Source organism: Pezoporus wallicus, unplaced genomic scaffold, assembly GCF_028554395.1.
Source record: "Pezoporus wallicus isolate ANWC-B61680 ecotype Strahan unplaced genomic scaffold, APGP_CSIRO_Pwel_v1 contig_6789, whole genome shotgun sequence".
In the NCBI taxonomy this organism is placed as follows: domain Eukaryota; kingdom Metazoa; phylum Chordata; class Aves; order Psittaciformes; family Psittacidae; genus Pezoporus; species Pezoporus wallicus.
The window spans coordinates 25,574-49,573 of NW_026637361.1; the positions used below are offsets into that span (position 1 = coordinate 25,574).

The 24,000-nt window shown below is 53.2% G+C and overlaps 2 protein-coding genes across 4 annotated transcripts; both read left to right on the forward strand.

Annotated features, from left to right (window-relative positions):
* The first annotated feature begins 200 nt into the window (after positions 1 to 200).
* DCTN6 (dynactin subunit 6) lies at positions 201 to 2,263 on the forward strand. The gene is made up of 7 exons (XM_057405109.1): positions 201 to 248; positions 342 to 406; positions 490 to 595; positions 1,108 to 1,196; positions 1,397 to 1,444; positions 1,702 to 1,844; positions 1,920 to 2,263. Exons 1-7 carry the CDS (start codon positions 226 to 228, stop codon positions 2,016 to 2,018), a joined length of 573 nt encoding a protein of 190 aa, XP_057261092.1. The 5' UTR covers positions 201 to 225; the 3' UTR covers positions 2,019 to 2,263.
* Positions 2,264 to 4,437: 2,174 nt separating this feature from the next.
* RBPMS (RNA binding protein, mRNA processing factor) lies at positions 4,438 to 18,052 on the forward strand. 3 transcript variants are annotated; one of them, XM_057405114.1, is made up of 8 exons: positions 4,438 to 4,600; positions 10,539 to 10,616; positions 11,492 to 11,530; positions 11,650 to 11,712; positions 12,399 to 12,549; positions 14,721 to 14,790; positions 15,783 to 15,888; positions 16,555 to 18,052. In XM_057405114.1, exons 1-8 carry the CDS (start codon positions 4,538 to 4,540, stop codon positions 16,558 to 16,560), a joined length of 576 nt encoding a protein of 191 aa, XP_057261097.1. In that variant the 5' UTR covers positions 4,438 to 4,537; the 3' UTR covers positions 16,561 to 18,052. The 3 variants fall into 3 exon arrangements, with proteins under 3 accessions (XP_057261097.1, XP_057261095.1, XP_057261096.1); XM_057405113.1 differs by lacking the exon at positions 16,555 to 18,052 and adding an exon at positions 13,374 to 13,504 and having other exon boundaries at positions 4,443 to 4,600; positions 15,783 to 15,894; XM_057405112.1 differs by lacking the exons at positions 14,721 to 14,790; positions 15,783 to 15,888; positions 16,555 to 18,052 and adding an exon at positions 13,374 to 13,640 and having other exon boundaries at positions 4,441 to 4,600.
* Positions 18,053 to 24,000: the final 5,948 nt, after the last annotated feature.

Genomic DNA, 24,000 nt, shown 5'->3' on the forward strand with positions numbered 1-24,000 from the left:
ACGCTCGGCGGGGCGTGGTCAGCCGAGAGGGCGGACCATCGGCCGCTGGGTCCTAGCGCCCGTCCCCCTCCGGTACCATCGGAGTGGCCGTGGGTGAAGTCCGGTTGCCTTTGAATCGCAGCGGGGTGCGAAGAGCGGCCCGGGGGGGACCCCTGCGTGAGCGTAAGGCCGAGGTGCGCGACCCCGAACCCCCGCACAGGCCCCGCGCAGGCGCAGGCGGCCGTCATGGCGGAGAAGGTGCAAAAGAGGTGAGTGTCCCCAGACACACCCCCTCCCCGGGACGCGGCGGGGCTGCCCGCCCCTCTCCGGTTCACCTTACTGAGCCCTGTCCGTTCCTCCAGCGTCAAGATCGCGCCGGGGGCCGTGGTGTGCGTGGAAAGCGAGATCCGCGGCGACGTGACTGTCGGTAAGGCATCAGGCCTCTCCTCTCCGCTGCCCGAGTGCTGCGGCGGGGCTGGACGAGGGGTGCCCTCGGCTTGTTCCCGGCAGGGCCCAGGACGGTGATCCACCCCAAGGCCAGGATCATCGCCGAAGCAGGACCTATTATCATCGGGGAAGGCAACCTGATCGAGGAGCAGGCCCTCATCGTCAATGGGTCAGTACGGAGCTGGACAACACCCACGGGGTCACCTCATTTTTGGGAGGAAACGCTCCTTTTTTGGGAACACTGACCCCCAGCTCCAGACTGGATGAGGAGAGGATGTGTTTGGGATCCCTTGGTCATGTTCCCAGCTTGGGCTTTGCAGATAGTTGGTGTTCCCTGAGATATTCCCTGAGGACAGCAATCCTGTCCTGACAATGAGAGACCCTGTGCAAGAGCAAGCCATCTCCAAACCCCACCGCTCTAGCTGGATGGGACAGAATCACGGAATCCCAGACTGGTTTAGGATGGAAGGGACTTTAAAGATCATCCAGTTCAACCCCCCTGCCATGGGCAGGGACACCTTCCACTAGGTCGGGTTGCTCCAAGTCCGGTCTGGTCTGGTCTGGCTTTGAACACTGCCAGGGACGGGGCATAATACACACAATGTTTCTCAAAATCAAGCTGCCAAACATTACAATACCTTTGTGATCTCAAAACTTGAAATATATTCTCCCATCTTGCAGGTATCCAGAAAATATTACTCCAGAAACTGAAGAGGTGGAGCCCAAACCCATGGTCATCGGCACCAACAATGTTTTTGAAGTTGGGTGTTGTATCCTTGCTGTGCTGTGAGATCGAATGTGTGATACACCGCACTTGTGGATCAGTATGAGGGGAAAGGTATGGGCTCTCTTGTGGTTCAGGCAGCACAGGGCTGTTTATTGCAGGTTGTTGGTTTGAAAATGGCACCAGGGTTTACCTTTTGAAATAAAAGCAGAACATTCTGCAGTTTTCTTTAACATGGACCCGTAGATTCCCAAGCAATGAAGGTAGGAGATAACAATGTCATTGAATCCAAAGGTAAGTCTTGGCTCATCATCTTGTGAGATTTTGTAGAAGCTGGGAACAGTAGAGCTGGTTTCTTGCTGTAGGTGAGGCTGTTGACAATGCTGTGATTTTCACACAAAAGCCCAGTGTGTGACTGGCCTTGGTGGGACCAGCCCGGGCTGGGTCTGCCTCCTGGTGCTGAACAGCTCATGGTATTGATGTTGGGTAGTGCAGGGTATATCCACACCATGGGCATGACTCTCACAATGATTCCTCTCTCTTCCCGGCAGCATTTGTTGGCAGGAACGTGATCCTGACAAGCGGCTGCATCATCGGGGCCTGCTGTAACATCAACACCTACGAGGTGATCCCCGAAAACACTGTCATCTATGGGGCTGACTGCCTCCGCCGTGTCCAGACCGAGCGGCCACAGGTGAGTGTGACGCATGGGTGACACCATCCCTGTTGCATCCTCTGAGGGCTGCCCTCACCCTGCCTCTGCTCCCAGCCCCAGACACTGCAGCTGGATTTCCTGATGAAGATCTTGCCAAACTACCATCACCTAAAGAAGACCGTGAAGGCCACATCCACTCCTGTCAAGAGCTGAGCATCTTCTGCTGCTGGTGGCTGATGAGAAGGGGTTTCATCTGGTCCTGGGAAGTACTCCCCAGCCCTAGGAAGTGGCTGACCATTCCATATTTGGGAAAAAAATCTAATACCATCTTGATTGTGTGTGTCATTTATATTCTGCCCAGCACCTCGAGTCTGCTGTGGATCAGTTGTCTCTCATGCACTAACTCAATTGTACATTTTTGGTTTTTGGGAATAAAATGCTACCTGCTCTTCTGTCAAGGGAGAGACTGCCGTCCTGCCTGGGTCAGGTGCTGAACTGCCACTGCCACCATCCCATTTCCTACAAGGATGCTGGAGAGGGACTGTAGCGATAAGGGGTGATGGGTTCAAACTGAAACAGGGGAAGTTCAGGTTAGATCTAAGGAAGAAGGTTTTTACTGTGAGGGTGGTGAGGCACTGGCACAGGTTGCCCAAAGAAGTGGTGAATGCTCCATCCCTGGCAGTGTTCAAGACCAGGTTGGACAGAGCCTTGGGCAACATGGTTTACTGTGAGTCATCCCTGCCCATGGCAGGGGATTTGGAACTGGATGAGATTAAGGTCCTTTCCAACTCAAACCATTCTGTGATCCTATGATCCCTTGAGGACAGCCCAGGTGCTGTCTCCCTGCTCTTCTCTTCCCTGGCTGCCGGCAGAGGGAGATGGACCCACACCAGGGGAGAGCAGGGCTGCTTGGAGGAAGGGATTTTCTTGTCCTGCTTCACCAATCCATGCGGATTTTGGATGGGGAAAGGCTCCAGAGCTCTCCCTGGTCTTCAAAGGCACCTACTCAGCTTCCCTCCTAGAGGGTCCACAATGGAGCTAAAGCTCCTCCACTCATCAGCTGAGCTTTGGACACATCCATGCTTCCCATCCAGCCCCTGAGATCTACCAGGAATATTATTCACACATTCCCCCTCTGACCGTGTACAACATTGCCCGAAGTTCTGTCTTGGTGCAGAAGGAAATTAATGTTGGAGCAGAAATCTGTAGGAAGGAGAGAGTGGAGAGAGCATCAGCAACCACCTGCAGAGGAATCCCAAGTGCCAGCTGGGCTGCAAGACATGGGGTGCAAATTTGGGACCAGGGGGGTTAGGTGGGACAGGCCAAGGCACAAACAGCACAGCACCCACCAGATTTGCTCCAAGTTCAGTTACAGGAATACCCAAAATAAAAACCCACTGTTTATTGGCTTTGCAGCTCCAGTCCTTGGTCCAGCACTTGTGACAGTGCAGCTCTTCCCCAAAGCCAAATCCAAACAAGGGCTGAACCCTTGTCCCTCCAGCTTGAAAGATAAGGCAAACCTTTGCTGGGAATTCATCCCAAAAGCACGAGGCTCCAGCAGATTCAAGCAACTAGATCAGCCCCCACACTTCAGGTGCCCTCTCTGGGCCCCCTGCCCTGGTAGCCAGATGCTTCCAGCTCCCCAAATCCAGCTGGCATGGCTTATTTCCATTTCCCTCACAGCATGAGAGGTTCTGCTCTGTAAATCACCACTGTGGGGGCTGGAAACACTCTGCTCTAGGTCAGTGGTGGGGCTGAATCCATCCAGGCTGCCCACAGGCCTGCAGATCTGTTTTTTTCCAGAGTTGCCATGATCTTAAAACACCTACTTGGTACAAGCCCTTTGCCATCAGCAGGATGTCCTCAGTGTCACCTCTGGTCCTCATGTATTGTGTCCCATCTTCTTCAGACACGGCTGCTGGTCCAATGCTTTTCACCCTGAGGGTCTCCATCATGCTACACCATCCATGGAGATGTGACAGGGCTGGGACCGACCCAAAGATCAGACAGAAGAAAGGTGAGCAGGGTGCAAACTCACCTGAAGCTCTGCCTAAATGGGGAGTGGGGTGGGAGCCTAAACGCAGCCCCAGGGCCGGCTCCACAGCCAGCCCTGCCCCTGTGTGTTCCTCCATCCATGCCCTGTGTCCCCAGCACTGTGCCGTCCTCTGCCCCACAGCCCTGCTGCGGCCGTGACCCTGGGAGTGTGCCCTGTGTCCCCAGGACTGTGTCCTATGTCCCCATCCTTGTGTCCTACATCCCCAGTCCTATGACTGGACTGCCGCACGTCCCCAGCCCTGTGTCCCGCGTTCCCAGGCCCATGACCCAGATTCCTGTCCTGTATCCCCAACCCTGCGTGCCATCTTACCAGCCGCATCCTGTGTCTCCAGCCTTTTGCCCTGTATTCCTAACCCTGTGCCCAGTGTTCCTAGCCCTGTGTCCCAACTTCCCAGCCTTCTGTCCTGTATCCCCAAACCCGTGTCCCATCTTCCCAGCCTTCTGCCCCGTGTCTCAGACCTGCCTCATTCACCCTCCCGTCCCTCCTATCCCCGTGCCCCCATCCCTCCCCCCCGCCTCCAGTTCCCCCCGGAACCTCCCTCCCCCTCCTCCCAATCCCTCCCCCGGCCCCGCCCCGGTTCCCCCCGCGCCCTCCACCGCCGCCTCCAGCCTTCAGCACCGCCCGCCCGGGACGCGGGTGCCGCCGGCGGGACAACGAGCCTGGCCCCGAGCGCAGCATGAGCAACCTCCCCGCCGATCGGGAGGGCGGCCCCGCCGACACCGGCCTGCCCGAGGAAGAGGTACCGGGGGAAGGAGGGGATGTGGGGTTCGGGGGGTCCAGCATCCCCCTCCCCACCCGCAGCTCCCCTACGCCGGGGGTGTCCTGTCGGTCCCGGGACTGCTGCTGGAGATGGGGCACAGAGAACTGCGGGCAGCGCATCCCCCGCTCCCCGGGACAGCCCCGCATCCCCTTGCAAACACCCTTCTGCCTCCCCGGGGAGCCTTGCAGCACCCCGGGGTGGGGCGGGTGCCCAAGCAGCCTCCACCCCCTCCCCAGGGCCGGTGTTTGAGGTGACCGGTAGTGGGTACCATGCATGTCCGCATCTCTCAGCCCGAGGGTCTCACCCCAAAGATGTACCCCCGCCCTCATCCCCACGGGAGGCAAACCCCACAGCCCCACACAGACTCTGCAAGCGTGGAGTTCCTGGTTTTACCCGTGACCTTGAGATGGGAATTTGGACTTTGGGAGGGTGAGAGCAGGTAGATAGGATCTCCTCCTCACCTTTCGCCCCACCGTCTGTTCCGGCACGTCACTTTTCGGTGGGGTCTCTGACTGATGGGCACATGGGGATGCTCTGCTCCCCTGCTCTCGCCTACCTCAGGGTTTTTGATTTTCCAGCCTGAAGCTTACCAAAGTTTCCCAAAGTGCTCCAATAAGGGGGAATTTCTCCACTGGTGGCCTCACCAGATCCTTGCAGGTGATGGTGATGATGTGGCTCGCAAAGGGAACGCCGGTGGGAGAAGTCCATTAAGGCCTGTTGCCTTTCCCAGCACCCTGCTCCCAGCTGGACCCAAGGGGGGCGAGGGGCTGGCCATGGCACTGCTGGCCCTTGGAGACCCCCTGACCAGGGGGATGCTGAACATGAGGAGTCCCTGCGAGGTGCCAGTCTCCTATTGTACTGGGAACATGTTAGGAGGGTGATGGCTGCTCCTGTTTGCAAACCAGACTCCTCCAGAGCCAGGCAGGTATTTTTCCCTGCACAAGTTTTTCCCAGCCTTGGCTGGAAGAGCCGGTGCTGTCAAATATTTGCTTAAGCACAGGTGAAGGGGGTTGCCCAACTACTGCACCCTACCTCCCCCTTCCCTGGGGCTTCCAGCCATGTCCCCCTAAAAACAAAAGAGGGAGAAGCATCATGGGGAGGTCAGTCAGGGTGCTGCTGGGTGAGACAAGCCTCTGCTCTGCCCTCACTCCTCCCTGGGCTGGCCAGAGTCCTACTGCCCAGCGTGCTCACCCCACCCCTATCCCCTTCCCCCAGAAAAGGGATCCCCAGGTGTGGGGGAGCTGTGGGACCGGGGGTGGGAATGCCCACAGAGGAGCCTGGAGGGGAGGGAGAAAAATTTGGGAAGGAGGTCTCGTCACTCCAGCCAGGCAAGGACGGCATGTAAAAGCCTCAGCAGAGGCCTTATTTGGTAGCAGAGCAGCTCAAGAGAGCCCGGCTTGTGGTCCTTGTCCCCATCCAGATCCTTCATCCCAGGGAACCAGGGCATGGAGAGGAGACCCCAGGGGTGGTTTCAGGGAGGCGGGGGGGGGGGGGGGGGGGGTACCCAGCAAGTGGATGAGGTTTGTCCCAGTGCTGCACCTCCCCCATGCTCCTGATTCCTTTCCTCCTCTAAGCACAGGGTCTGGAGGGTTTTTAGCCAGACACAACCGTGCGTGAACCCCCCCCCAGTGCCTGCTGCTCACTCCTCTGCTCTGTTGCAATCCCCCATTTGCTCCCTTGGCTTCTCGCTGGCTTTTCTTCCTCTGCCGCTTCCTCGTTCCAGCCCCAGCAGCTCCGGGCTGGCTCTTCCCAGAGGGCTGCTCCGTTCCTCCCATTCTCCCACAGGACATTTGGCTACTGATCTGGAGAAGTGGCTACGGGTGGCAGGACTGAAGGCTGAGCCCCTTCCTCCTGCATCCCAGCAGCACAGGAGCCAGCATCCCCTTGTTTATGTCAGGGAATTCTGCGGGTTGATGGCATGTGTACACGCAGCCCAAGAATCTAAACCCAACCAAAGAGGAGGACACTCCATTACCAGAGAGAGTATTTATGCAGGGATTAATCCCTGTGGGGCTGGAATTCACCCCACCACGTGGGAGGCAGCACCCCACTTTGCCAGGGAGAAGGGGAGGAAGCTCTGCTTGCCCTGTTTTATGGCTTGATCACAGTGTTCCTGCTACCACTGGGGCAGTCAAGCAGTTAATCGGCTGGTAGAGAATTAAAGCGAGCTCCCACTGAAGTGTGGTGGATGGGGAGCTGGGCATGAAGGAGGCCATTAAATGCCTTGTGAATGAATCACCCAGACACCTTCCGCCTCTCCCTGATGGCCCCCAGCCTGTTAACATTTACTAGGGGTGGTTTGTGCAGGGGCAGGGGTGCGTGATCATGCTGGTCAGCCCCCAGCGTCCCATGGGATGGTCGGGTTGGATGAGGCTTGGAGCAACCCTGTCTAGTGGAAGGTGTCACTGCCCATGACATGGGGATGGAACTGGATGAGCTTTAAGGTCCTTTCCAACCCAAATCATTCTGTCACCTGATGGAGGTCCAAGGCAGGCAAATTACTCCCTGGTGCCTCCTTAGCTGTGGGAGACAAACCTGGCTTGTGGCCTCTCCAGTATCCCTTAGATTGATCCCAGACGGGACATGGTGTCTGGGGACATTAGAAGGTGATGGTGCAACGCAGAGGTGAGAGGGACACGCCAAAAGCAGGATGGAGATGGCTTCCTAAGAAGAGAGGAGAGCAGCAGAAGCTAGGAAAAGACTTTGCTGTCTTACTGACAGTAAGAACCAGGAAGGGACAAACCAGGAGTGAGGCAGTGGAATTGGGATTCAGTGGCCCTGGCAAACCTGGGAGCTGTGGGACACAGTGGCAGGAGGAGGGCCATGGAAAGTGGACTTGGTGTAGTCCCACAGTCGTCATCCCCACTGAAAGACATCAAGGTGGTGGCTGCCTGCAAGGTCCAGCACCCATGGCCAGAGGTTTCCTGGAGCAAGCACTGGCACTTCTTACCTGGAAGAAACCTTTGGTTTCACCCCAAATTGTAACAAAGAGAGATGGAGAAATGCTCCACCAAGAGCATTTGGACCCCCTCTCGGAGGGGTCATTTTTCCCTATGGAAGAGCACACACCTAGTGAGGCTTTTTTCCCCCCCTCAAAGGCAGCATTTTGCCCTGGGAGTGTTCAGGGTTGAGGATGGAGGCAGAGCCCCTGGGATGTCTCGGCACAGCAGCGCCTCGAGCAGCTCCTTGCGGGTTTGAAGCTCCTTTTCCATTTAAGGGCAGAAGTAATATTTCCGCCTAAAATAATCTTCCCCCTTGGCAAGAGGATATCCGTCCAGCCTGCTGGGAATTATCCCCGAGGACGCTCCCTTTGTCTGCCTTTCTCTCGCTTTAGCACCCAAATCCTCCCACCTGCTTGCTACCCAGCCCAGCAAGAGGATGTTGTTTACGCAGGACCTACTCAAACATCCCTTTGGCTGGGTACGCCACCCACCAGCCCCTTTTCGGGATTCAAGTGGGGTGTGCCTATGACCTCCTATCTCTTCCCTCTGCTTCCCAGCTCCCAAAACATCCTTTTGGGGCTGGAAACCAGCTGGGAGATCTTTTGGAGCCTTCCTCCTTCTCTCACTCTAATTTGACGGTTTAAAACTTGGCCGACCCATGTTTGAACTTTCAAAGAAAACAAGTCATTACTGAAAAGAAGCCTTTCCTTTGCAAGGAGGCCTAATTCCAGAGGGCTTTCCAGGGTCTTTTATCTCCCATCTCTCTGCCGGGCAGCTACGGGGCTAAATGATCTGGCAAACCGGGCTCATGGGGGTTTGGATTTCAGGGATGTGGTGGGTTCCCCTGTGGAGCCATCTCCGAGGCCTCTGGTCCCTGTGGAGAGGAGAGGCTGGAAGACAGCAAGCTAACATGCCAGGGAGGACCAGAGGCTTGAGGGATGATGGAGACGGGGAAACCATGCAGGGATACTCAGCCTCCTCCAAAGTAAAACCCGGCTGGGAGGGTGGATGTGTCTGGTGATCCGATTCCCCAGATAGCAGGCATTCTCAGTGGATCTGTCTGAAGGGGAATACTTGTATTTTCCCTTAGGAAAGGATAAATTTGCCTTCCTTAATTGAAATTCATGGATGCAAGGGGAGGTCCTGCGGATGAATTCCTCCTCAGCCCCTGCCAGGAGAAATCTGGGAAGTGTCTCCATTAGGAGACAGTGCAGCATTGAGTGCTTAGGGATACTCCATCACCCTTTGATCTCAAGAGAAAGGCAGAAAGCTGGTGGGGGTCCCCAAAGCATCTTGTGGGGGCTTTCCAGCTCACCGTGAATGATCCCAGTAACAGGGACAGGCTACAGGGCTGTTCCCAGCTGCAGCTGTGGCTCTGGAAGGGGTGAGGACATGCCTGCACTGATCCCATCCAGCCTGGAGCTCTCAGCATCCTTCTAGGCAAAGCCCTGAGCATGCTTTCCTGGCTGGAGCAGGGCTTGGTTTCCAAGAGAAGCCAAGCCTGGGATGGCTGTACTTTCACGGCTGGCCTGTTTTCTGGCACCCAGTGATGGAAGATGGGTACCAGCAGCCCGATGGGTATCGCACCAGGGCTGTTGACACGAGGGCGACATGCAAATAGCCCCTTTTGTAATTTAACCTTTTGTTATTTAGTAGATACAGGTCAGCCGGAGATTTTGCTACAAAAGCAGGAATGTTTGCAGCTCTCAGGCCCCGGGAGATGGGGTAGATAGCTTATCTGCAAGAGAAAGAAGAAATGTCAGCAGAAGAATAGGCCTGGGGTGGCTGTTTCTGGCTGTGGGAATGGGGCAGACAAAGTGCCTGGCCAAAAACCTAAAATAGATAAAAAAGAAATTGAGGTTTACCCCCTCCTCCAGGCCAAATCTGGCAGCTTGGAACCGGGGAGGGGGGGGGGGGACACGGACGGGGACACGGACAACGACACACGACCGTGATCTAGCCCCTCGGGATGAGCTCTTTCAAGGTATTGTCTGTCCAAAAAAAATAAGCTACGGTCATTAAATCCCCCAGATGACCTCCTAGTAAGGTGCTACAGGAGCGCTGCTGGAAATGATAGGGATTGCAAGGCAGGGATGTGGGATCCATGTCCAGGTGCCTCAACAAGAGCAGGGATGGTGGATAGGGACACGGCAGGGCTGAGACCAAGCTGCTACTCATCCCCAACATGATCTGAGGCTAAATACAGCCCCAGGGTGAGGGTCTCAGGTGAGGATGGTTGGGGCTGTTCTCAGCCCTAGGCTCCTGCCAGCCATCCAAGTGTTTGGATGAGATTTTTGGGAATGAGGAGAAGGGGACTGGCAGTAGATCCAACTGTTGGTCTCCGGCTTCACACCGCTCCCCAGGTTAGGAGCTGGTTCTAAAGCAAAACCATCATGGCACGGGTCGTTCCCCAGGTGGGGTTTGCCTGTTCCTGAGGAGCCCCACATTCACCCAGAAGAGTTAAACACCCTTAAAAAGTGACTTTTATAAACCAGGGACAAGCTGCTTAAAAACAGCTCCCTCTAAAACAGGGCCAGTCGTCCAGGAGGAAGAGTTGGGTTTTGCTTCTCCCAAGTCCTTCATGAGCTGCTACAATTAAGCAGAGACAATAGGCATTGGCTGCAGAGTGAGGGCTCTGCTGGGGAGGCCAGGAGAGATCCTGTTTGCCAGACCTGGGTAAGAAGGGTCCAGGATGCTTTTTGACCCAGAGGGAACTCAGTGTGGTGAGGACAGGTCTTGGTTACCTTTCCATGGTGTCTTACCAGCTTACTTCGTGGTCCCATGAAGTATGGGGATACCTTTCCCAAAAATGCCACATCCCCCAAGTGTGGATTAAGGATTCTAGCTGCCCACGAGATTCCCCTTGGACTGGCATCGTTCTGGAGTGCCACCACCGGAGGCTGTGGGATGCCTGGGGTATTCCCATGTTGGGGATGAGGGACGATCACCAGGAACCTCCTTTTCTTTTCTTCTAGGTGAGGACGCTCTTCGTTAGTGGGTTGCCTCTGGACATTAAGCCCCGGGAACTTTACCTGCTCTTCAGGCCCTTTAAGGTACCAGACCAGGGAGGGGAGAAGGGGGATGAAGCACAGGGCCGGCCCCCTGCACCTCCCATGACCTCGCCAGCCTTGGTGGGATCTGGGAACCTGCTGGTTTCTTCCAGAATATATCTAATTTTGTGATTTTATTCACAGAAACAAGTTTCTGCACCTTTTTTCCCCAATAGAAGGCATGAAAACTCAGGCACTGGCTCAGATCTGTTACCACAGTGGACCTTTCTGAGCAGCCTTCCAATACCTAAAGGAGCCGGCAAGCAATCCGGAGAGGACCTTTTTACAAGGGCATGTAGAGACAGGACAAGGGGGAATGGCTTTAAACTGTGAGGGTGGTGAAGCCCTGGCACAGGTTGCCCAGAGAAGCTGTGGCTGCCTCATCCCTGGCAGTGCTCAAAGCCAGGTTGGACAGAGCTTGGAGCAACCCTGGTCTAGTGGAAGGTGTCCCTGCCCATGGCAGGGGCTTGGAACTGGATGAGCTTTAAGGTGCCTTCCAACCCAAACCATTCTGTGATTCTGTGACTCTATAAACCACAGGAAAATGGCATCAGGCTTTTTGGGGTTTAATTGCACATTGACTCACACCCCATTTAGCAGAAGACTGTTGGCTGCAGACCTCCAGTCTCTTCACCCTGCGAGACCTACATCTCAGACACTAGCTCTTTTCAAACACAAAGGACAGTAGCATCAGGCATCCACATCCTTACAAAAATCCAGCAGCGGTGAGTCCCTGTGCTGGTGGCAAGCTCCCCTCTGTGCCTACCTGATGCCCCAAAGCTGTAGGGCTGCTGGGTGATGGATACAGGAGGTTTCCCTCTCCAAAGGGCAGCTGAAAAGTGGGGATCTCCACCAACCACCCTTTTTTATTCTTGCAGGGATACGAAGGGTCCCTCATCAAACTCACCTCCAAGCAGGTAGGAGCCACTTAAAGTGGGGTGAGCGTCCCATGCCATGCACCACCGGTCTCTGGGGTGAGGGGCTCCTTCTCTGCTCCCAATCAGCCTCACCGATGGTCCCTGTTCTTCCTCCACAGCCCGTGGGCTTTGTCAGCTTTGACAGCCGCTCCGAAGCAGAGGCAGCGAAGAATGCACTGAATGTGAGTGCCCCTGGATGCTCCATGTATCCGGGATTTTCCCCTCCATCTCCCCATCTGGATACTCTCCAGATTCCTCCATCCCTGGAATGTGCATCTCCTGTACTGGCTGGTCCTACCGCATCCCTATCCCTCCAGCTAATCCCCATGGGTTGCTTCTCATCTGCATCCTCCCAGGGGGCTGCATCCCAAGGCCAAGCCTGAGGATTAGAGTCTTAGATATGAGTCTGAGAGAGACGCCTTTCCCAGCCTCTCCTGTTGTTTCAGTGGGAAAAATCCCAGCTAAAGCTGCAAAAGGAAAAGCAAATTTCACTTTAGCGGCTGCCTCCTACCTCTGCAGAATTAAACCTCCCGAAAAGAGTCACGGGCAGAAGTGTGCAGAGCTGGTTCTCCAGTCCCCCTGGGGTTTTGGTTTGGGTTGGTTTTTTTTTTCTTCCTTGGCTTCATTTTCAACGTAAGACTTTTTTTTGGCTCTGCTAATCCCTCTGGATAAGAGCGCAGGACGCTGACTGCCAAATATGGTTCCGATGCTAAAGATGCTGGAGGAATGCGAGCTGCCTCGGGGCCTGGCAGATGAGCTCATTTCAAGGCTGGAAGTGGAAAAGAAAAAAAGAAATCCAGTACTGGGGAGTTGTTTTTGCTGCGGCGCTGGTGTTCACCTGACCCACCATGCCTCTCCGCTCCCACAGGGCATCCGCTTCGACCCCGAGATCCCCCAGACGCTGCGGCTGGAGTTTGCCAAGGCCAACACCAAGATGGCCAAGAGCAAGCTGGTGGGCACCCCAAACCCCAGCACGCCACTCCCCACCGCCATACCTCAGTTCATCACCCGGGAGACCTGTAAGTACCAGCCCCAGCTCCCCTGAGGGAGCCCCGTGCCATGTCCCCCCAGCCTGCCACCGTGGCAGTGCCAGCAGGTTGCCAGGGGTTGTCCCCATCCTCATCTTCCTCAGGGAAAATGCCTTATTCAGGCAATTCAATGTCAGGCAGACATCCCAGGTAGATGCAGCAGGATGCTGGAGGGAGCAGGGATGCTGGAGGGGGGTGGTGATGGGAACACTAGGTCCCATCGGAAGCCGCAGTGCCTGTTTGCTGCAAGCATGGTGGCACGTGCTGGCTGGTGGCCGTGAGTCCCCAAACACTGGGACATGCGACAGCCGGCTCTGAATGGTGCACAGAAATGGGATGAGCTCCTGGTGCTGCTTCACAGTACCAGGGAGTATCTGGGTCTCCACAGAAGCCTCGATGATGTCTTGCTGTGAACACGCCATACCCGTTTCTGCTACTGAAAAAGTATTTCTTGTGTGGATACCAGTTCCTCGCCTCGCTGCTGTGCATGGCTGTGAGCTGCACACTCTCCTCCGCACCCACTGACACTCGATTCCTGGGGTAAATAAACATGAAGATGATGCACCGAGCCCTGTAGCATCACTTGCCACTGGGCAAACCCTGCAATTTCCCAGTGGGCGAATTCGGCGTTGGCTTTGTGGTCAGCTCTTGCCAGCAGCACCATCACGTCATGCTTCTCCAGAGGAGGCTCTGCTCCTGCTTTTGCCTGCTTTGGGGGGAGAAAGCCAACAGCTCTGCTGTTTTTTCTATCATGTGGCATGGTGGAGGCCGCGTCCTGGTGCCTGCCATTAACTCTCCTTCTTCTTTTCTTGCAGATGAGCTCACAGTGCCTGCACTTTACCCCAGTAGCCCTGAAGTGTGGGGGCCGTACCCCCTGTACCCAGCGGAGTTAGCACCTGCTCTACCTCCTCCTGCTTTCACCTATCCCGCTTCGCTGCACGCCCAGGTAATTCAGACCCATCCGCCACCACTGCACTCACCCTCACAGACCTCCCCTTCTCCTGGGTGCTCGCTGCACCACTAACCTCTGCCCAGCTTACAGGCACTCACCCCTCCTCACTGAGACTTAGGGATGGCACCCAAACACCCCTCTCTGCTTTCCTCCCTTCACTCCCACCAGGTGCGGAGGGAGGGATTGGGGATGCTTGCTGGGGCAGGACTTGATCCATCCCCACCGCTCCCAGTACCTAACAACCCATCCGCTCCCTTGAGCATCGCCAGGATGCAGCTTGCTGGATGCAAGGTGTGAAGCAAAGCAACCCTGAGGAGAGGGAAAGTGAGTTGCAAATGGAGGACCCATCTTTTATTGACAAGTGCTTTTCTGTTGGCTGCCCCGATGGCAGCACGTGGATGTTAAAATTAAGTACCTACCTAGCGGAGAAAAGGAGAACTAGAAATGGAGGCGGTGGAGGATTTCTTTGCAGTGCCAGCCTTTGGAATGTTTCCTGTAGTGGCATCACAGGGATGCTGGGAAGAGATGCTTGCCCTGGAGTGGGGAACAGAAGCTGCCTCCCCAGCAGCCATGCTGGACATTATCCCAGCTTGCACTCCTCAGCTGCAGCTTGGCGGTGAGCAGGAGGAAATGAGCACATGGAAACTGATTTGCCGGATAAGCCACATCCAAAAGTCTTGATCCGGGTTATCCGGAGCCACCATCGCCGGAGCCAGAGACAGCCGGGGGCTGGTTTGAGCAGGAGGGCGAGGAAAAGCGCTCCATGTACAAACCATCCTCAGCCTTTGGATGAAACTCCAGGTTTTCAGGCCTTGCTGTTTGTAGGAAGAGCGGCGGTAAATATTATTGCAGTGACGTACTTGCCTTGTCAAATAACCACTAACAGGCAGCACCTGTGCTGCTCAGGAGGCTGGTGAAATGTCCAGCAAAGGAAATGGAGATGTAAGAAGGCTCTGAGGGCTGCTGGGAAAATCCATGCTGAGAATTGATGTTAGATGCTGAGACTATCCCCACTTGGTCCTGCCGCAAGCAGCGATGCCACAGGCTGCATTCAGTCCCAGCCAGTGTCATCATCCCAACCAGAGCTGGGATGTACTGTGTGTGTTTTGACCTCCTTGGGGAAGGCTGGGAAAAGGGAACCCATAGGAGCTTCATGCCAGGGTGTGTGGCCACCACTCTTCTCACCTTGTTGCCCCTCTTGTCTTGGCAGATGCGCTGGCTCCCTCCCTCCGAGGCTGGTTCTCAGGGCTGGAAGTCCCGTCAGTTCTGCTGAATGCCGGGTGAGTGCTCTCCTGTCCTGCCCCCTGCTGCGACTCTCGCGGTCTCCAGCAGCTCAGAGCTGGTGAACATCTCATAAAGCCTTAATGAAAACTCTCCTGGAAGCCCCAGTGTGGTTACCAGGGAGGTAGGAGGATGGTTTGATTACACTTGGAACCACCGTGGATGGCAAAAGCCTTGTGAAATATGCTCTGCAAATAACTCAGCCTTTTGTGGCTAAATAAACAAAAGTGATTCAAATGGAAGAGGGGGAAAAGGTGGAAGAGGCTCGGTTGATGCTGAGTATCGCTTGCTCCATGAGCCTGCGGGAAGCCTCCTGTGCCAGTGTTTCCAGCTAAAATCTAAGCAGAGCTGTATTTAGGAAGAGGAGATGAGTGAATCCCTCAAAAAGGTCCATCTGCCTGCAGCAACCCTGGTAGCCAAAATGGGTTGCGAGGATGGAGGGTCAAGGGACCACATGGTTCTCTGCCTTCTCCACCAGCCAGGAAGGGCTATGGCACAGCCCAGCAAACAGTTTTGCTGCTCAGACTTTCCTGCCTGCGTCCCATATAGAATCACAGAATGGTGTGGGTTGGAAAGGACCTCAAGATCATCCAGTTCCAACCCCCTTGCTATGGGCAGGAACACCTCACCCTAGACCATGCCACCCAAGGCTCTGTCCAGCCCTGGCCTTGAACACTGCCAGGGATGGAGCGTTCACAACTTCTTTGGGTAGCCTGTGCCAGGGCCTCACCACCCTCACAGTAAAGAACTTCTTCCTTATAGCTAGTTTAAACCAAACTGGAAGTTTGAACCCATCACCCCCTGTCCTATTGCTGCAGTCCCTCATGAAGAGTCCCTCTTCAGCATCCAGATATACCATGTGGAGCCTATCAGGGCAGGTTTAAGCTCCAAACTACCCCCTTAGGAAGTGTAGACACTGGGCACTGCCAAACAACCTCTCCCCACGGCACACTGACCTTGGTCCCTGACCCTACGCCGTGTCCTCTCGCAGGTCTCAGGTGTGTGATGGTGGCCTACAGTCAGTCTTGTGGGTATTAATGGAGTCTTCCAAGGTGGCTACTGGGTTGGCGTGCTCTCTGCAAAACCACAGTGTGCTGGTAAGGCTGCAGTACAGCGGGGCTGTGCCTGGGGGAGGTGGCCCAAGGGGAGGGGGTAGAGGGGCGAGGAAGCCAGTGTAGTGTCCCCGAGGGAACAGGCAGCGAGGTGACAATTCCTGGGATTGACCCCTCCTCCCCCTGTGGCAGGACACCTCCAGCACCAATCCAGCGATCCATGCTCTGTCATTCCTGCATTTATCGCTGTTATCTGGGGTGAGAGTTTCAACAGCCGAGGAATGCTTCTCGGCTTTGAATTACCCCCCAGTAATCTCATCTCGCTGCGGTGTTCACTTCCTGCCTTGGATCAACACAGACTGAATTCCTCTTAAGTGCAAATTCAGTTCCAACTTAACTCTCAGCTTCCCAGCTGGTGCCTCCCTGGTTAAAACCCCAGGGGCTACAGGAGAACAATCAGGGCCGTCCTTTCCCTCTGCCTGACCCCAGGGTGCTGACAGCCTGGGCTCTCCCTGCAGGCATTTCCCATCTTGCCCTTCCCGGGTTAAACAACTGTCTCTGTAGCTGCTCTCCCTTCTTCACCCCATTTCCAAAACAATCCTCCCTCTATGCTGCAGCACGGGAGCTTCCCCACAAGGGAAAAACGATTAACCACATCCCTTTTCTTCACTTTGGCAGCTACCTTTTTTTAACACCTCTCTGTTGTTACAGGCTTGAAAAACCACAAACAAAAAACCTCACACAAGTTTGGATTCCTCCAAGACTTTCCCACAGCCTCTATCACACATCTGCTCTCCTAGAAGAAAAATGAAAAAGCATACCTAGTAATAATATTTTCTTCTTTTACACTGTATATTTGTGAGAAAGAGTGTGTTACTTCTGAAAGCATGGTTTGACAGGCATTGCTGTAGTGTTTGAAAAGTCTTCAAACAGAACCATAGGAAAGCAGACTGAAAAAAAAAAAAATCCAAAAAAAAAAAAAAAGGGCAAAACAAGAGCAAGTATTTTTGTACCAAACCTCCTAAACAGAACAATCTTACACTGGGTCAGACCACAGGTTTTGTGCTTGACTTTTGAATGTGTGTCAGTAGGAGTCTGTATCCCCCTGCCCCGTCAATTGCATGTCAAAGGCATGATGCTCACGTGCATGCAGATGTCAAGATGCACAATTTGGGTGTGTAGGAATCGTGCTCCCTCTGGCACAGGAATTGCGCTCTGGCTGCATCAGCAAGACATCTGCGGACACTGACAGTATTACTGTTTTCTTCCCAGTTGTACCAAATGACAACCAGGCAGGACAATCAGAAACTTTCTTATGGTGATTTTGCTTTTTACCTTAGGTCTACGTTAATAGCTTGCTGTGCAAAGCTTCGGCACGGTACAACGGGCTCAGATCAGGGATGGGCAGAGATAGCCCACATATGTAGCAAGGTGACAATTTGCCTCTTCCTCCTCTTCCTGCCATGACTGCTTGAAGTTGTTATAGGCACCCTAAACTGCTGTATGAGAAAAAACAAACGACAGACCACTGGTTTGCCAGCTTACTCGAGGCTGGGCACGAGTCCTGAGCGAGCTGACGGGCAAGAGACCGCTTGACATACCAGTCTCTCCCTCTCCTTGCTCCAGGAGAAATTTGGGAAGAGCAAAGCAAACCAAAACCTCGAAGAGATTTAGGTTTCTTGAAAAGGAGGTGCAAAACTTCTTCCATTGCCTCTCCCCCCAACCCCATCCTCACTGCGGGGCATGCTGAGCTCAGCCACTGCCCAGGCTTTGCCGTAATCAGTTTCCCAGCTGCACTGAAGACATGGGGTACCCATGGCCTTGTTAAATACATCATAACCTTTTTCTTCCTCCTTCCTTTTATTCTGTGGGTAAGCTGAGATTTCGGCTGCTGGAGCTGGGGCAGGGTGTTGGGTGAAGCAGTGAGATGGGAAACTGTCCTGTTGGGGTCTTCCGTAAAAAAAATGGCACTGATACAGGCAATGTGAGAAGAAATCAATTCCAAGACAAACCCCTGAGTGGCTCTAAAAGGAATGGTATCAGCGTTTCCAAGCAATGGACTAAGTCTTTTAGCAAACTATTTCCTGTACTTTGTCTTGTGGAGAGGAGGGAAGCATCCACATTGTCTACTCCGCTTTTGGAAATGTGTTTAAAGGTACTTTTCTATTGTAATTTTTTAATAAATAAAACCAGTGATTATTATAAGTTACGTGCAGAGCATCTGTTGTGTGCTGTGTATCTGGTTGGGAACTGGCAGAAGGATCCCAGCACACACCCTTCAGGGCTTTGGGGAACAGCAGCCTCCTTCCTCTGGGTATTTGAAGGTGACACGGTGACTTTTTTCAGGGCTGATACTGTTGTCCTGCTTGGCTCACGTGGATCTCCAGGAAAGCTCCAACATCCAGGCTGGAAGGATCATCAGGCTTAAAAGAAATTATTCCAAACTTACAGAGATGTTATCGGTTAGTTTTTAAACCTACTAATCTTGGCACTGAGCGCAGGAGCTAAGCTGCATTTTTCCATGAGCTCAGCTACAGCAGAGGCAAACATAACCTAGAGACCAAGGGCCAGATTATCTTTTTTTTTATTTAACATGCTGAGAATTCTGACAAACTTGGTTCCTGAGGCCAACCTAGAATTCCTCCTCCTTTCTCCACTCTGCTCTCACCCCACTCAATGCCACCAGCCTCAGCCAACATGCCAGACTCTGAAAGCAAAGCACCAGGAGTAAGCTCCAGCTTAGAAAACCCAGCCCAGAGAATAGTGTGTAAAGGATGTTATTAAAGCAGGGTACAAACTCGCTGAGAGTGAAAGGCACAGTGGTGTTACTTGAAACCCCCGCTGGCAGGGATGAAGAGTTAAGCCCTTAATGTTGGATGCTAATCCTTCCGTGGCCACCGCAAGTCACAGCTTTCTTTCCGAGTTGAGTTCAGGGGAGAGGTTTGTTGGCAGGCCTGGGATGGGAAGGGAAGAGAGTACTCAGCCCAGCTACTATTCAGAACAACACTGTCCTGGGCACTGCTTCAGCGAGACAAGCAAATGCAGATTCATCAGCAAACATTCTCCATCGCTAAAAAGGCAATGAAACTCACAGGGAAATGTCCTCCTGGACTTTGCCTGGGCACAGATGTGCTGGGAGATCTGCCCTGTAAAAGGAAGTGGGGCCTTCCCCAAAATATTTAACCTCCTGAACCTTTTCTTTAAGGCCAGAATGTTTTCAGCTTCGTGCTGATCAGTGTTGCCCTCACTGGCGATGGAAAGCAAGGGAGCATGCTCGCCTGGTCCCAACATCCCCTTTGCCCATGGTGACCTTTCCCCATGCGGCTGGGGGAACATTCCTTCCCCATGACCGTCAGGGCGCTTACAAGAAGGCCCAAGCTGCTAGCCAACACCAGAAGATTGCAAAACAAGATCTGGGACTCCCAGCCCAGAACTGGCACACAATACCAGGGATGTCCCGGGCTGGGGGGCACGAATGGGCAGCACTGGAAAAACTAAAATGGGAACATTTTGCATTCCACTGTTTCCAAGTCTTTCTCTCCCTATTCCCCTAACACTAAGGCTACGCTTGGGCAGGGGGAATGCAGGCAGCTCCTTCCTATGCATCTCTACATCCCTGCATCTCTACCCTGAGGCTGCCCACTGACAGCAGCAGGCTGGAAGCAATGGTGAAGGCAGGGAACAGGCTGCCAGGGCCTGTGGAGAAAAGAACAAGCGCTAACTCCCCACAATGGATAGACACAACCCATCAGTGGAAGAATGGGAACAAGAAGGAGAAGAGCTGTGTCTCCCAGAGGATTGTACAGGGGAGCAGGCAGCAGCAAAGGCAGGGATGAGGGAATGGAGATGGGCCAGCCAGGGCAAGGAAAGCAAAGGGCAGACAGAGCCGGCGCCGAGGCTGGCCAGCAGTCCCCACAGCTCGGATGGGGCAGGGAGGAGGAGCCAGCCCAGCACTGGCTCCTGCAGGCCTCCTTGGGAGAAGGGGAAAAGGAATAACAAGGCTAGGAGAGGAAAGATGAGAGTACTGGGGTTTGGCCAGGCAGCTTTAGAGGCTGAGGCACAGGCTGGGAGGGAAGCTGGTGGCTAAGAGCAAAGAGATATAGCTTTGTGATGACAGCTGGGGTGAGGGTGCAGCACTCACCTTGGATTTTCTCCCCAGCTCTCAAAGCTTGAGGAAACTGAGAGGCATCAGCCAACTAGGGTCACTCTGCTGCCCAAATGCTGCTAGGCAAAGCTACCCGGTCCTTGCTTGCACAAAAAGACTCCAGGTGCACAGAAAAGCATGCAGCTAAAGCACTGGCCAACCCCACTGCCCTGGGAAGGATGGGGATAACTGCATCATGGAGACATTTCAATCCAGGGAGATGAGGAGGGTGCCACAGATGTGTGCCCTGCAACTGCAGGCTGCCTGGAGAGCTGGGCTTCAGACAACATTTAAACACCATGGTCTGCCTCTCTGCCACACACAGGCTAGAAACCAAGATGATAGTGGAGCTTGAAAAGCAAAGTGAAGAAATATCATTAGCACATCTCTGAAATGCTTCTTCTAAAACACAAGGAAGTCAACCATTAGTAGAGCCTGGACTTCATCTCTGCAGTCTCCATAATTAATAACTAGCTCAGGAGGGAATAGAGAACACAACTGATGGAGGCAGGAAGAAATCACACAAGTACTTCAGGCCTTGGACGTAAGCCCAGAAGTGCAGGTATAGTAAAAAAATTAACTTCATGAAAGAACAGCCTCCTGCCTTAACCATGCTTTTCCCCTGCTGTGCTTGCACTCTAGACTGTGTCCAATGCACAAGGCTGGTAGACACCAACATGTGGGTCCCAACCACATGTTGTGCTGATGGGTTTTCAGAGTCATGGGTGTTTTTTCCTGGGCTGCTGGGTAACACAGAGGCTGCTGCACACACTTGCAAGCCAAAGCAGCAGAAAGCAAGAAACAAGGAGAACTGCTCTTACAGCAAGCAACTGGGGCTCACACCCACATCAGCACATTGGTAAAAGGGGCTGCCGGAGGCCTCTGATCCAACCTCTCTCTTGCAACAGAACTGCTGCCAATGAGGTCTTGGCAGCCTTGTCTTGTCTGGGTGATGCATGAAATCTCCATGGATGGAGACACCTCCCCACCAGCTTCTTTCTTCCTAATATCCAAGCCAAACTTCCCATGTTCCCCTATTATGTCATATGGAATGGCTGCCAAGAAGAGTTTGAACACATCATAGAATCATAGAATAGTTCGGGTTGGAAAGGACCTTAAGATCATCATCTTTCTAACTGGCTTTCACATCGCTGTACCTGTGTCTTCACTGCACAAAGCTGTCCCAGCTCCCCACTCTTCTCCCAAACCCTCTGTCCCCAGCCCTGAGCAACCCAGAAGCCCCAAACAGACCCTCCCCAAGCATCCCTCTTGAGTTGGGGGGAGGCCCAAGCTAGACAGTTTTGAGGTGTAACCTCCCCAGTGCTGAGCAGAGAGCCAAGAGCTTCCCTTGCTTCACTGGCCCTTGCTGGAGTGGCACAGGCTGCGTCCTTCTCATTTGGGAACGGAGTGGCTAGAGCTATGCAATACCCAGCACAAGGGAGAAGCTGCCTTCCTGCTGAGAGCCCTGCTGTGTCCAGACAAGCCCTCTCATCTGGGGAACTGCCATTCTTCCTTATCTGCTTCACAGGGATGCAGATAAGAGATAAGGGATACACCTGCTCCAGACAGCCTGTGCAGGACAAGACAGACATGGTTAGGAATGTGCCTATAGAGCTGAACAGACCCAAGGAGCAGCACAGAAGCAGACCCTCTGTCCTCTGGGAAGGTATCTGGCCCCCAAGCCACCTTCTGCATTACCACAAAATGCTGGCCAACGATTCCCTTTTGTAAGCACCCCTAGAGTCAGTCTGGGCAGTGCTGCAGCAATGCCAGCTATATGAGGTAACTGGGAATGCTGTTTTCAGGCTGATGCCTATCTTGCTGACAACTCTGCAGCAGGGTGCAACGATCCAGCCATATCCAGCAATAGAAAGCTAGTACCAGCAGACTGGGGTCCGAGCTCTCCTCTCCCTGATAGCTGTTAGAGGTTAGCCTTGCTGGTCTTAACCAGCCAACAGTAAGCAGTCAGTCCTCCTGGACATCCTCCTCCAGATGCAGGAGCTGACAGAGGTCCCCAAGGCTGTAACACACAAAGGAATTTGGGCCTGGTCCATTAGCAGCAACCGGAAAGCAAACAATAAAGCTGGAAATAATTAGATGTCAGTACCAGAGTTGCTTCTAGTCATCTGCAAATGCAGCCTCGCCTCGTCAGAAGGTACCAGGAGCCCAGCTTTCCCCCGTGGCCCTGCAACGCCTGCCCATGCTCATCAGAAGTGACAGCCCTCACTGGCTACATCCATGTGCAGGGTCTTTATGCCATTTGTCAGGACTCCCTTGCCTCTCTCTACTCTGCTCTCTAAAAGCCTTTAGTGATCATGATGAATTATAGATTAGCTCTGGTACACACCACCTTATGTCAGTTTTCTCATTCAAGCATACAAAATCCTTCTGTTTTCCATCCCCTTCCAGAATGATCATCAGAACAGGAGAAGGAGGTGGAATAACTCCTTAGTTACAACTTTTAGGAGAGAAGTCGGTAGAGCTGTGACACACCTGGGCTATTCAGCTTGCACCTTAAAAAAAAAATAATAGTGCTTTTACTTTGGGGCACACCTCCTTCCCAAAAAGATAAACTAGTGTAATATTAAGGGGGAAACAGGACCAAGTGCATATCCCTGGCTGCTTGCAGACCTCAGCAAAGCTGTGCTATCTGCTCCACTGACTGCTGCAGATACTGTCTTCACAGCCACAGGCTCAAGGTGTGAATGTGCAAGCAAAAGGATGGTGTAGACAGCTCAGATACAATGTCCTTGGCTGGACAGGACACACATCACCTGAGGAGCCTCAGGAGAGTAGAAGAGGGAAAAAATCATCTTGTAGGGACAGGTAAAGACTGCACCAAGATGGGTTTACCAAAGAACCTTCCTGAAATGCGTAAGACAGAAATGCCTGCCATGGACTAGATGATCACTGCAGGTCCCCTCCAACTGAAGCATTCTATTTCTATGTTCTATCTTAGTCAAGGGCAGTCCGAGTTTCCTTATCTTTCTGGTTAGCAGCAGATACTTTGAGGGAATGAAGAGAAAAATGGAGTAACAGGCCCATGGCCCCCAGGAGAGAGCATGATGCCCCTCAGCAGCCCTTTACAATGCCAGACTAACAAGGATTTTGCCAACCAAAGTGAGCTGAGGGCACAGTGGGTTTGGCCACCAGGAGAACCATCTTCCCAAACACAGAATACATGAGAACACCCTGGAGGAAGATGAAGTAGGTTTAAGTTTTTCACAGCTGTGAACTCTTACGCTGAACTTCAATGAAAAGCCTGATTTGGACATTATGCTGTGAAGAGACTGAAAGTGGACTAGAGTGGTACTAAAATGCTTTCAACAAATGGACTCCTGCTGATACAGTCTGAGGTGTTTTCAAGTTGCACCATTTGACTTTTAAGAAGCCTTAGAAAAAAAAAACAAACAAACCTGTAAGGATCCCTGGGAGTATCTTCAACAGAAAAAACAAACCTGAACTCCTGAAACCCACACAAAGAGAGGAGCTCATGCTTATTTTCTGAGCTTGTTTTCTTCACAACTATATTCCATGACACTTCCAACAGGCCAATGTGAGCTTCCCTTCAGCTACATCCAAGACTGTACCTGTAAAACTTACTATGCCTTCCTCTGGAGAAGACTTCCTCTGGTGATACAGAGCATCTAATCCAGCCTTTCAACTGAACTGTTCTGTTCCTTTTAACACTGGAGCCTGACAATGCCAGCACAGCACACAGCGCTGCTAGTCAGTCTTCCTTTGCTATTTTTTGACCTAACATATTTTTAATCTTTGAAAATAGCTGCAGGTATTTTCTTGAGACTTCCCTATTATCTTAATCACTTGAGCAGAGAAACAAAGCAGATAGCCTACCTTACAGCCTGCTTTGCAAGCTTTGTGTCATAGGGAATGGATAACACCATGTCAGATGACTGGGATGACTGGGAAGTTACCCCCCTAGAAACCCAGAAGGTATGAAAGGCAACTCAGAGCTCACTAAAGAGTTCTACTTTTGTCTGAGTACCACCACC